Raw genomic sequence first — 13165 nt, 5'->3', positions numbered from 1 at the left:
TTGGCTTGCAGCAGGAGAGGGGTTTGGGGCTTGTTCTCATGTTGGGACTTTTCCAAGGCAGCAGGGGAGTGCCACCGCTCACAGCCTCACCTGGGCAGGAAAGGCCCTGGGGTCCTGTGCCCTCCTCTCCCTCTCTCCCCATAAAGCGGCTGCCGCAAAATAGACCTCAAGGGAGCACTTGGATTAATCACAGGTCTGCATCCCCCAGGACACCTGGGTCTGCTTTCCTCATTTAAGTAAGCTAATTTAAATTCCAGCCACCAGTCCTTTCTTCCTCCTGAAGCAGACTCCTTGCAAAACCTAGCCTGTGCTGTGCATGGAGTGCATGGCCCAAAGCTGGAATGCAGGAGAAGCTGTTCTGGGATGATCTGTCTCACCTGGATTGGGAGCACAGGTTTTTCCAGGACTTGGCCTTAGAGAGTTCAGTGAAGTAAATCAGAGAAGTAAATCAGGGGAAGGGGAAGGAGAAGACTACAAATCTGAAGTGGGCTATGAGATCCACAGGATTCTCCAGGAACCTGACCCTCCTTTCCTTTTATAGGGAGATACAAAGTGGTTGCAACAAACAGACCACAAGTGACCACTTAGCCACATCACAAGTCTTGATCCCCCAGGACACCTGGTCTGCCTTCCCCTTGTCTCCCTTCCTGGCTCTGCCTCCATGGCTAAGGACAAGCCCCTTCCCACCCTCCAGCTGCTGAATTTCCCTGGAGGTACCAGCTCCAGAGATTCCTGGGCTCTCCATTCCCTCCCTGTCTTGCCTGTAGTGCCAGCATGTGTGGCATTCTGAGTAGGATTTGCCTGTAGTGCCCATAAAGCATTTAGTCCATAAATGATTGAACAGGCCTCACTAAATCCATCCTAGAAAAATAAAGGCCTAAAAAATGTGGCTATTCCAGGCCCAAAGGTCATTGTTCTCCTGGAAAGCCTCATCAGGGCTTGGTAGCACAAGGTGGTGCCTGACTCAGGCCTTACTGAGAAAGCTGCTCCGGAGGGAGCGGGATGAAGGGGCTGTCAGCACTTCCCAGCAGCTCAGGAAGTGCAGGCACTGTGAGCCCATTGTTCAGTGAAACCCCCCCTTGCCTCCCCTCTGTCCCAAACTCTCAGATTTATAAAACACCAGGGATTTTTTTATTATTTTTTGAGCCTTTTAAAGCTTATCAGAGAAGGTTTTCTCCCTAATACATCATATCTCAAGCACAGACTCCCTAAAGCCTCGCTCACTGGGCTGCACTCAGGCTGAAAGGACCGACACGGATTCGGGATGGTGGTGTGGAAATCCACCTGGGGATTACCAGGCTGGTTTCTGGGAATGGAGTCTGTGTGTCTGTCCATCTGCCCCCTAGTAATATCTATCAGTCTGTTCAGACTAAATATGCCCCAGAGGTACTGGGAGGGGACACAGCTCCAGTGGGACAGGGGCTGTTTGGACACCTGGGCACAGAGAGTAGCAAGGTAGAAGCCGAGGGAGATTTGGGGTGAGGAAGTGGAGACCAGGGCTAAAAGGGCACAGAGACCAGTGCTGTAGCCTGCCCCACACATCCTGACTTCTAGGAAAGGCAGTGCATCTGGAAAAGGCAGCTAAAGCTTGCAGAAAGTGCATTTATGCCTGTGAATAAATAAAATTTATATTTAACCTTCTTCACAGGCGCGCTGTGAGTGCAAATGTTTGCAAAGCTGTGAGATCCTCAGTTGAAAGGTGCTGTGGAAGTGCAAAGCATTATTAATATCCTTTACCTTCTTCCTAATAGACTGAGCATTCATGCTGGGGAATTTCTGGACATAAACCAGACAGCTGCAGAATGACAGTTCTTGAAAGCATCTATGATTTATTTTCTGCTCTTTAATTCCATTTTGTATTGAACACACATTTGTCATAGAGCTCTTGTTCCATGGGGCCTTTTAAGTCTAAACAAGACATGGGGACCTGATCCTTTGTGGGATAAATTTGCCCCCACTTCACTGTAGCCATGTGCTGATTTACACCAGGAGAGAACCCCAGTCCAAGCCTTTTAATTGAAATTCCATCCATGGCAAGTTTTGGTGTAAAATCCAAACTGTTTAAATGACAGATAAGACTCTCCCTGTCACGTCTGGCTCAAGTTCTGTAGGATCTCTCTGAGCCACTGGGCGTCAGGTCCTGGGAATGATCCTGTTTTTTCAGGAACCTGAATCTCTGGATGGGTTCCCTGGCTCTGCCTTTTCCATTTTGCTTTAAACACATTCAGCTTTCGAGCCTGGGCCTGGAAGCCAGGACGGCTGATGTGGTTCTTTCACGTTGCAGGGATTTTTGTGAAATAAAAATAGCTTCCTGCATTTGGATATTTTTCTGTTGGTTTTTGTTGTTGTTTTTTTTGAGGGGGAGAGAAAGAGTTGGAAACTTGCAGTAGCTGACTGCACACAATGTTTCAATAGCAGGGCCTGTATGGCTGATTATCATATTTAACTGTTCTTATTATGGCAAAGTCACACTCAGGGCTGAATCTCATCCTACAACACGAGGCTGCCCCTCTACATTCTCACACTTGGCTCCATAATCCATGTTTATAGAGGAAAATCTGAGGCAAAGAGACTCAGTCAGCCTGGATTAAACCTGAGGAGGAGTAGGAGGAAGAGGAGAAGAAAGATCAGCTCTCCAAGTTATGGCCTATTTATTTACTCAAAACATGCTGATGACTCTGGACCAAGCAACCCCTTTGTAGCAGTTGATTCCCATGAGTCAATGATCTGGCCCCAAAAAGAATCAGAGAAAACTGAAATTTTTCAAAGAGTTCTGCTACTTTTTGGGAAGGAATTTTTTTCCTATTTTAAAAAGGATTTTTCTGTTGGAAAAAGAATTGCTGCCATCCTTTTAACAGAATCATATGGCATTTCCATTAATGTTACATTACAGAACTGTTTATTGATTGAACAAACAAAAGTGTACATTACATCTCAGTTGGTGGACACTGCTGAAGGTTTTGCTTTTCTCAGTGCAGAATTTGGGTTTTTCAAAGCATTTCCCCAAACATGGCTCTGATAGCTCAGGTTGTAACAATTCAGAGGGATATCCCAGGGGAGCAGTGGAAGTCAGAGCCTGGCTGCAGGGAGGACATGGGAAATGGCAGCGACTGCCTCAGACCCAATCCCTGCTCTCCTGGTTTTGGTCACTGGGAGAGCTCCCTCTCACTGGAATAAATCAGGATTACACAATGGTTTTCCAGCCAGGAAAATGCCCCCCTGCCAACAGCACCTTTGGAGCAGGGACAACTGCAGGAGACTGGGCCTGGGGGAAGGTCCCAACAGCACCAAGGCAGTGCTCAGTCCTCCTTTCCCTGGGGGGCCACAGGAGCAGGGCCAGGGATCCCAAATAAGGCAGGAATTCCTAATGGGGACAGGAATCCTGAATGGGGACAGGAATTCCTAAGGAGGACAGGGATCCCAAATGGGGCAGGGATCCCAAATGGGGACAGGGATCCCAAATGGGGCAGGGATCCCAAATGGGGACAGGGATCCCAAATGGGGCAGGGATCCCAAATGGGGACAGGGATCCCAAATGGGGACAGGGATCCCAAATGGGGACAGGGATCCCTTTTGGGACAGGTCTCCCTGCTGGAACAGCTTGTATGAGGCTGTCACCTCCCTCTTCCCGAACTGTCCCATCCCACTCTTTGTCCCAGCTGAATCCACAGTGGTTTGTTTTCCAGTCTGATCTATTTGCAGTGAGGTTTGTGGTTTCTGTAAAAAGGGAAAAAAACAAACAAATAAAATAAAAATAAAAGCAGGCAGATTACACGAGCTCTGTTTTCCCCCATTCCCCTCTCTTCCCTCCTCCTCTGGCTCCCCCACCCTCCCCTCTCCCATCCCTCTGTGTTTTCCTTTCCATGCCAATAACTGCAAGGCTGTCATTTCAAAGCCTCAGCGGCTTTCCCAGCGCTGGAGGAATGTGTCAGTGCCTGGGATGGACCCTCAGGGAGCTGCACAGCCCCACAAACGGGAGGTGCTGAGCAGAGGGGCACTTGGTATGTTCCTGGAGGATGCTTTTCCCCTTTTTTCCTCTCCTTATTGTGACCTCAAATCCTTGGCTTCCCCAGGTTTAAAATCCTCATTTAATTTCTGTAAATCCTAATTTAATTTCTGAAATAATGACAGAGTTCACCTCCTCCTCCTCCTCTGCCTGTGGTCCTCTGGATCTTGGCATAAGAGAAAGGGGTCTCCTTTTGGCTGGGATGGGTCACACTGAATTTCACTGTGTGCAGTGACAGCACTTCATGGTCAGAACATGTCAGGCTTGAGAACTGCCCAAAGAGCCCCATTGCTGCATTTACACTCCTATTTACACTTCTGTGAGGGGCTAGGGGAGCACTGGAGATGTGGGAGAGGAAAAAAACACAGTCCTACAGAAGCCAAGCCTCCTGGGACCACGAAGCAAAGCCAGATTCTTACAAGTTTGTTTCTGGGAAAAGTTCATTTCAATCCCTCTGTGCCTGTTGTGTTTTGTCACTAGATCCCTCCTATGATGCAGTCAGGAGAGCAGGATGGGGCAGTAATGGGAATTCTGGCCTCTCCAAAAGTAAGTTGTCCCAATGGAAATCACAAACTGTGCAAGGGAAGATTAAAAGGAGACTTGGGCACAGCTGGCCTGTGTTAGGAGTGTCAGGAGGGCAGAAGATTTGGGGACAGATAAGAAGCAGAATGATGTTATGGACAGAATAGTTGTAGGGTTTGGTGGGGCCAGGAGCAAACCCTCTGCACAGACACCCTGTTAATCATAGGCCTGTCCCATGCTGTGATGGTTTTAGGGACAGATCTGGACAGTTTGGGCACATTGTGAGAGTTTCTGCCACTTTCCAGAAAGGCAAAGTCCAGCAGGCAGATGAGGCCCCTCACACCTTGTTCTTGATCTTCCAGCCTTTAGAGTGCCTTGGATTCCCAGCAGGGAATTGTCTGTCCCTGAGATCCATGTTGTGGCTGGCTCAGAGCCGCTGTCCCCATCCACTGCTGGGGCTTCTCCCTGGGCACTTGTGACCCCCAGCAGGGTACTCCTGGTGTAAATCCATGGGCAGCATCGGGCAGAGTCCCCTCCCTTTGCTCTGCAGCTTCCTGAGCTGTGCTCACCCCAAACGGGAGAACTAATCCTTGAGCTACAGTTTTCTGCTGTGAGAAATGATACGTAAAAGAGGACCAGATCTTCCTGTTGAAGGGATTTATACAAATCACCGTGATATTTTCAACTAAATGTTTGATAAACACCTCCCCTCTGCTTTTTTTTTGCAAAAAATGTGGGAAAAGGTCCAATGTGGAAGGAGGTTGGAATTTGTACATTTAATAATCCAAATTTTTGTTCACAACGTGGATGCAAACTAGAATGGAAGTTCAGTTGCAATAAAAACCAGAAAATTAATGAATTATCTACCTAACATTTTCCTTGTCTCACTGCCTTCTCGGCAAATTATAAATATTTATATAATGCTTTCCATATTGGTGCATTTTAATTTTATACTGAAAATTTGAATTTCTAGGGACTTCTCTTAATTTTATAGTGCAATCCCCAAAATATCAGCTCTTAGTCTGAGCAAACCTTTCCCTTGCAGTTGCTGTGATTCCTGTGGGATGTATTTTGTACTTTGTACCTGTTCTCTGGGCCTATAAACCCCTTCTCTCTTTCCAGGCCCTCCCGTTGCAGGGACACAAAATGTGAATAAGACAACGGAGCAGCAGCGGCCCCAGCCAGGTGAGAGTGGATTCTGTGCCCCTCGGAGCGGGAGCAGCTCGGGGGAATTGAGGAGTGGAGCAGCCCCAGGCAGGGCAGGGCTCAGGGCAGGGGCTGAGCTGTGCCCGCAGCTCTTCCCCACGGGCTCCGTGAGGCTGCTCTGCCCCTCCCCAGCCAAAGGAACATCCCTGTGCCAGGATCTGTCCCCTGGGCTGAGCCCCTGGGAGCATCCCAGCTTGTCCCTTCCCTCTGGAAGCTCCAGCCATTCCAGCAGGGCTCCCAGAGCAGATCAGAGCAGAGGAGGGGAGCAGCCCCACTGTGCCCCCACCTTCCTGCCCGGCACAGCTGCTTCCCATCGGGGCTCGGTTCTCCTGGCGCCGCTTCAATCCACCAGCAAACGCTGCACATCCAAATCACCACAACCAGAGAGAGGCAGAGGAGAAGTGAGAGATTTGGGCTGAGGAGGCCCCACAGAAAGGGAAGGAATTCATTCCTAATAACTGCTTTGTAGGGTTTTCAAGAACCACTCAGCCTTGGTGGAGCCAGCGACAAACTCCTGTTACTCTCATCTCTCTAATGCTGTGTTTGCTTCACAAAGAGAGACTGGGGTGAATATTTCCTGCCCTCCCAGGGCAGCAAGCTCAGCTGCTAACAAGTGAATCTGAAAATCTCATCTGCTCTCCTTTTTATTTAGCTCTTTTTTGTTAGGAGAAATACATTTGCTCCTGCTTTGTGGCTGTTCTATCCCACAGGTTTTTTTCCACATTTGATGTTTCCTGGTTGCCACACAGTGCAGGGTACATCCAAGGAGATCCCAGACTGCAAAAGCAGGCAGGTCTGAGAGCAGTGCCAGGAACTCTGGCTGTGCCATTTTGGATTCCAGAAATACTTGGTGGTTGTTTGCTAATAAAGAAAGAAGGACCCCTTCCAGGCCCTGGGAGAAGGGGCAGAAAGAGTAAAGAAAGAAAATGAAAATTTGATTTCTAGAACAAGCATAATGACCTGGAGTTTCTTTTTGATCATTTTGTTAAAACATCCTTTAAATTTTGTTGGGTGATTTTTTAATTTTTTTCTACTTAATTTTTAGATCCCTACCAAATCCTGGGGCCCACCAGCAGCCGTCTTGCCAATCCAGGTAAGTTCATTTAATATTTCAGACCCCCCTTCTCAAAGAGGTGAATTTTCCTTTGGAGCTACTGCTCAGCTTGCACTGGGGGAGCAGCTGCTGTCCCTGCCCCCTTGGGGGGACCTGTGAGAGCCACTGAACTCGGTGGCTGTAATCTCACAAGGGCTTTTGCCAAAATCCTTACAGAATAGTGAGGCAAGTGATGCAACATCATCTCTGTGGGGACAAAATCACCATCCTGGATGTTCTGACCCAAACCCAGCATTCTCTAAGAGTTTTATAGGGAATTTTAGTGCTGGTCTCTCAGATTTGCAGTACAGATTAATTTTTCACTGCCTGCTGTGGGTTACAAGAAGAAAGGCACAAAACATCTCTGTAAGTCACAGTGTAACTGTCCCTAGAACATCATCTGCAGTAAATAATCCCTGATTTTAGGGAGTAAGCCCTGAAGCAAATCCTGTTTGAACTAACCAAACTTGTACACATGGAATGCCTGTAAGGAAACATCCTCCTAAAGCTCTTAACTTACCCTTAACTACTTGTACAACTATACTGAGTTGTACAAGTAGTTGTACAAAACCAGGAGTCATCTGGGGAAATCATTCTGTGTAGCTCGGATCACCCTGGAAAGAGAGCTGGAGGTATCCAAAACAATCTCCATGGCAAACAGTGAGCAGTGGATGGGTGAAGTACACTGTGCTAACCGGTCAGTGAAAACTCTACGGAGCAGTGTCCTCACAAAAAGCCTTGTTTATGAATAGCCCGAGGATTTTAAGGCCAAAGGCAACCATTATGAAATGTAATGTGACCTCAGGCCCAGGCCCAGAACAAAGGTCTGAGTAACTTGTTTGCTGGGAACAGTTTATCCACTCCTAGGGCCGCCTTTCCAAGGCCTGAAGGAGCAGTTCCCAGTTGAGATCGAGATAGTCCTTCTGTTTCCTGCCTTTGTCTGTGCCATGGAGCAGGAAGGCCCGAGTCATTTCCTTTCCCCTTGGCTGATGTCTGCAGGGAGCGGGCAGATCCAGCTGTGGCAGTTCCTGCTGGAGCTGCTGTCGGACAGCTCCAACGCCAGCTGCATCACCTGGGAGGGCACCAACGGCGAGTTCAAGATGACGGACCCTGACGAGGTGGCGCGGCGCTGGGGCGAGAGGAAAAGCAAACCCAACATGAATTACGACAAGCTGAGCCGGGCGCTGCGATACTACTACGACAAGAACATTATGACCAAAGTGCATGGCAAGAGGTATGCCTACAAATTTGACTTTCACGGCATTGCCCAGGCCCTGCAGCCCCACCCCACCGAGTCCTCCATGTACAAGTACCCGTCAGATCTGCCCTACATGCCGTCCTATCATGCCCACCAGCAGAAGGTGAACTTTGTGCCCCCACACCCCTCCTCCATGCCTGTCACATCATCCAGTTTCTTTGGAGCGGCCTCCCCCTATTGGACCTCCCCTGCAGGAAGCATTTACCCCAGCCCCAACGTGCCCCGCCACCCCAACGCCCACGTCACACCACACTTGGGCAGCTATTACTAAATGCTCTCATCTACCAGTGGCCTTGAGCAGTCTGGTTGGACTTTTTCTTTACTCCTGGGATTTTTACTGTTTTGGGGGGGACCCTTAATGGATAATTGTGGCCTTTCTGGGGAAGAATTAAAACTGGATATTTGTTATTCCTGGACCAAACCTTTTACTTTTGTAACTTTGCCTCTTGTGTCTTGAACTGAGAGATGGAAGCTCCTGTGGGCCAGTACTCTGCATTTAATTTGGGGTTTAAGGCTTGTGTCCTCTGTAGGAAGTGACAATGAAGACACTTCACCATTCCCTGGAATGATTATTAGCTTTTGGATGAGAGGAATTTTTAAGGATTCAAAGGCTTTTGACAAGGCATAGATCCAGCTATGGATCATAGGAAAATATGACCACAATGGGGTTTTTCTTACTGGCCATTGACCATTCTGTGGAGGATGTCGGGCTGCAGGGGACCACAACTGGAATCTTAGCTCTAAGGCAGAGGAGGATTTTCACCCAACTGGAAATTAAATATATATATATATATATATATATGCATATATATATATGTACATGTATATTTTAAGAAGTAAAGGGCATTGAAGGAACTTTTCTAGAGTACAACTTCATTCGACTGTGTGTGAACTCAGAAAGCAGCAGAAACCAGAACAAAGCATAACACAAAGTCAAGCACAGACATTCCTTGAAAGCAGAAGTGAAGTGAATAAATGACAGCAGGTCCCTGGCTCTGCCCAAGCCGTGGGGCTCTGGAAGCACCGATTCGCGAACGCTGTGCGTTTGTCAGACCGTCAAACCAAGGGTCAACAATCCAGAAGGCAAATTACTGTATAAATTATGCAGAGTTATTTTTCCCTATATCTCACAGTTTTAAAAGAAAGAGTAAATAAAACGAGTTGACCTCGGTCACAAATGCAGGTTTGTTTTTTACTATCAGCTCGGTTGTTTTTGTTTATTTTTTTAATGTAATTTGTACATCTTTTCAATCTGTACATTTGGGCTGTAGCTTTGTACTTTTTGCTTAAAGAAAAAAAAAAAAAAATAGACATGAGTAATGTATCTGCTGGAGATAGGCTTGGTCCTGCAATTGGATCCATGACTGACCCCCAAAGTGGCCAGAAACCTTCCAGATTGCCCTGGGTTTGTCTAGAGGAGAGGATTTTCAGTATTAGTCTGTTGGAGCTGTCTGCAAATTAACTCCATTTACTCCTATGTTTGCATTGAGGCTGATTGAAAACAGGCCCAACATCTCAAGGCAACCATTGCAATATTCTGTGATCACTTTTCACCCAAATTCTGAACTTTGGGAAGATCTTAACCACTTCATAGATAAAATGACAAAATACTCCTCTTTTTGATGGCCTCTGCTGGTGGGTTCTGTGGAAATCCGACCCCTTCCAGAGCTCTCAGCCATCCCCAGCTTTGCACGTGTGAATGTGACGCTGCACAAGCGGCGGTTTGGTGCCGTAAACAGAGGGTAAACCACAAGCATTTGGGGTTTGGAGCAGATGTCTGGGGGGCGAGATTTCCATGTACAACCCATTAGCTGACTTGTATTAAGTGGCAGCCAATTAACAGGATCACAACTATCTAGTCTAGACCAACCCCTGTGACTCTGTGGGGGCGGGATTTGGTCCATGTGCATCCGATTGCAGGAGGGGAGTCTGAAACCAGAGCGTTGGAGTCTGCTCAGAACGTTAAACACAAGCACTGATGCCATTATTTAACAAAGTGGGAAGAGAAGATCAAGCTAATGCAGTTAGGTCTTAGTGCTTTTGGGGTGTTTTTAAGTAACATTTCTGCAATAATCGCAAAATTCAAGTATGAAGGAACTACCCATGGAAATGGGGCTTTTGCTACTATATATATGCAATGTACTTTTTGGATATTAAAATATATATAATTTTGCAAGCTATCTTGGTGGGTTGTTGTTTTTTTAAAATGTATTAATGTTACAATGAAACAGTTGTATGAAGAAGATGATGTAAGAAAAAAATGACAAAATAAATGGTGGTTTTCTCTAAGGCATCACATTGTTCCACTCTCTCCCTCCCCTCTCACACTTCCATGCACTTGAAATTAATTTTAGTTAAAAAGGGAAAGAATGAAGCTCCACAGTAGTGGCAACCCATCCTGATTCCTCTACTATTGACCACTCATTCCAGAAAATTGTTGCCAGAGTTGATCAGACTGGACTTGGTTGTTGAAGGGATTAAAACCCAGGCTCTGGCTTTTGTCCAGGGAAGGGCAGCCAGAAGCTGAGGTGTCGAGGTGGCTCTTGGGGTGCCCCAGGGCCCTCCAGGAATGTCAGTGTGTGCCCAGCCTCTCCTGTTTCCCACCTATGCCCAAACCCCAGGGAGAGCCAGTGCTCCACTGCATTCCTGAGGCGGAGGCTGCAAAAACAAGCTTTGCCAAGGAATCTTCTGATTGTGGATAAAGGTCAGGCCGAGGCACTTCCTGCAGTTTTGCACAGTACTCCTGAGAGATATCTGGAGCTCCTGCAGACCTGATAAAGCCTTGGGAAGCCAGGGCTGCACAAGCACGGCACTTCCTTCCTGCACACAAGCTTTTGTTGCTGAGAGCCAGGACAAAGCTTGATGGGCTCGGGAAAAAGGCCACTCCATCACCCCAGAGCTGCTCCCTCTGTGGATTCCACCAGAGTTGCTCAATTTAGACACGAGTGAGTGGTTTGCTGCTTATCTCTGCTGTTTTCCACTGCAGCACCAGCGAGATTAATTCTGGCTGTGCAGCATCAGTGGAAATATCAAGTATTTTATTTGAATACCATGTACTGCCCGCCTGCCAGTAATAGGAAAATCAGAAGATGAGATTGCACAAAAGCATCTAAAGGCATAATCTGAAGGTTATCAGAGTTCAAAGATGTCCCTGATAGCAAAATTTGGCCAGCAGGAACCCTGGAGGCAAAAAAAAAAAAAAGACATTTGAAAATAACCATCAATTTAAGAAGCATCTGATTCTGGCTGCCCAGTGTGTTAAAGGAACCCTTCTGAGATGGGAGGTGATCAGCAGCATCCCAGTGCAGGTCTTCTCTGCCTCCTTTCATCCTTCCCTTCAGGGGAATGCCCTTGCTGGCATTAATCCTTTCTCATATTCACTAATATTTAGCTTCAGATATTATTTTTTTCTAGTATTTGCTAATATTTAGCTTTAGAAAGGTTTTGCCTCCCATTCCAGGCATTCCCATGGAATCCAGATATCTTAGAGCAAGGAGATCTCACCCGAGTGCCAGGCAGCCTCACACTGCTGGGGCACTTCCCAGGCACCTTTTAGAGCATTTTCCTAAGACCTTAATAATTTACATTCCTCACATAGAGAAAGAGTTGTAAGACAGAGATTAGAGTAGGTAATTTGTACCCCTTGAAATCAGCATGGCTTTGCCACGTTGGAAGTGCCAGGGGTGGGAACAGGGGGATCTCCCCTCCCAGCCCAGGTTTCTGGGGCACAATGGGACAAAGCTAACAAGGAATTTGACAGCCCTAATGCTACTTTGTGCTTTTCCCAGGAGGACAAGGCAGATGGAATTCAAGTATTTCAGGCTTAAATCGGAAAGTTTACCAGACAGATGGTTGGGATCACATGGCTGTGAGCTGGGAGTCATCAGGGGCAGCAGAAAACCTTCTCTGCATTAACACTAAGAACTCTGAGCTCCCCAGGAGTGAATTCAGGGTGAATTCAACTGCTGATTTCCAGGGATCTGGTTTTCCCCAGGATTTCTGTTCCACCAGCCTCAAACCCTGAATGGGATCTAGCTCAAACATACCAAACTGGAATTAACTCTTCATTCCTCTATAAATAGGGAGTGCAGCCTGTACATTGAGTAGAATCAGCGGTGGCTTTACAGGCTCAGAGCTCTGGCTCTCTTGGCTGGATCTCTGTGCTGCTTTTCTCTCTTTGAGCTAGTTCTGCCTCTGTGTGTGTGAATTCCTCCTGCTTAATTACAGCAAGTTGGTTTAGAACCTACTTTGAACTGGATTTTGAAGCAGGCTTTTTATCCCCACTGGAAAATGGAGCTCCAGCTTAAGCACTTGTTAGATGGTCTAAAGTAGGGGATAACAAATCCTTCCAGAGCCAAGCACCTGAGATCTCTCCTGTCCAGAATCCTTGGATGCCAGAACCCACTCCCTGTGCACATTGATGCCTTCCTGATTTATATATCTAAAAATTGTGTTTTAGCCCTGAGGATAAACTCCCAAACAGCTGCAGGTTTCTAACAGAGTACTGTGGCAAAGGAGAGGGATTTCCCTGTGCCAAGACCTTCCCTTAGTAAAGACAAAGACAGATTTCTCATACTCGTGCCCAACAAGTGCACTCCAGCCCAAATGAGGCATTAATTATGGGGGAAATCTGCCATAACTTCTGTTGATGTAAATATTTAATGTGAGGCTGGACATGCCCAGCAATCCATGGCAGTAAATGCCCCAGACTGTGGCTTTGCGCTCAAAGGAGGGATGAACCCAACTACTGTTTCCCACCTCTGTGTCACAAGGAAAGAGGCATCAGTCTGTAAATGCTGGATGAAAGCAGCTTCACTTCATTATCCTATTACAATAACAGAGTTTTTTGCAGGCTGCTTTGCTGTGCTGATCCAGTATTTTTAATAACTTCTGTGAAATTAGTTGGTGAGACTTCAGCCTGATGCCTACCAAAGTCTCTTCTCCCACATCAAAACGAGTGTGGCTGCATTTGGTGTTAATTAGAGCTCAGCCCAGGGACACATCAGGGGCTGACATTTATAAATTCACTTCAAAGACCTTATTTGTATATTTTTGCACAATACCCAGCATAACAAACACA

General features: G+C 47.0%; 1 protein-coding gene across 3 annotated transcripts in view; it reads left to right on the top strand.

Annotated features, from left to right (window-relative positions):
* Positions 1-10374, top strand: part of FLI1 (Fli-1 proto-oncogene, ETS transcription factor) — an 85436-nt gene extending 75062 nt beyond the window's left edge. For 2 of the 3 annotated variants that reach the window (XM_088066755.1, XM_005528430.3), the window contains 4 exons: positions 4487-4552; positions 5651-5713; positions 6780-6827; positions 7827-10374. In XM_088066755.1, coding sequence (XP_087922881.1) covers positions 4487-4552; positions 5651-5713; positions 6780-6827; positions 7827-8356 — 707 coding nt within the window. In that variant the 3' untranslated portion in view covers positions 8357-10374. The remainder of the gene's footprint in view (positions 1-4486; positions 4553-5650; positions 5714-6779; positions 6828-7826) is intronic. The other variant, XM_088066756.1, reaches the window with a different exon arrangement.
* Positions 10375-13165: the final 2791 nt, after the last annotated feature.

Source organism: Pseudopodoces humilis, chromosome 25 (assembly GCF_049639895.1).
Source record: "Pseudopodoces humilis isolate 2021_Gansu_Grassland_sample_001 chromosome 25, ASM4963989v1, whole genome shotgun sequence".
Classification (NCBI taxonomy): Eukaryota; Metazoa; Chordata; class Aves; order Passeriformes; family Paridae; genus Pseudopodoces; species Pseudopodoces humilis.
This window is presented reverse-complemented; position numbering and strand designations above follow the sequence as displayed.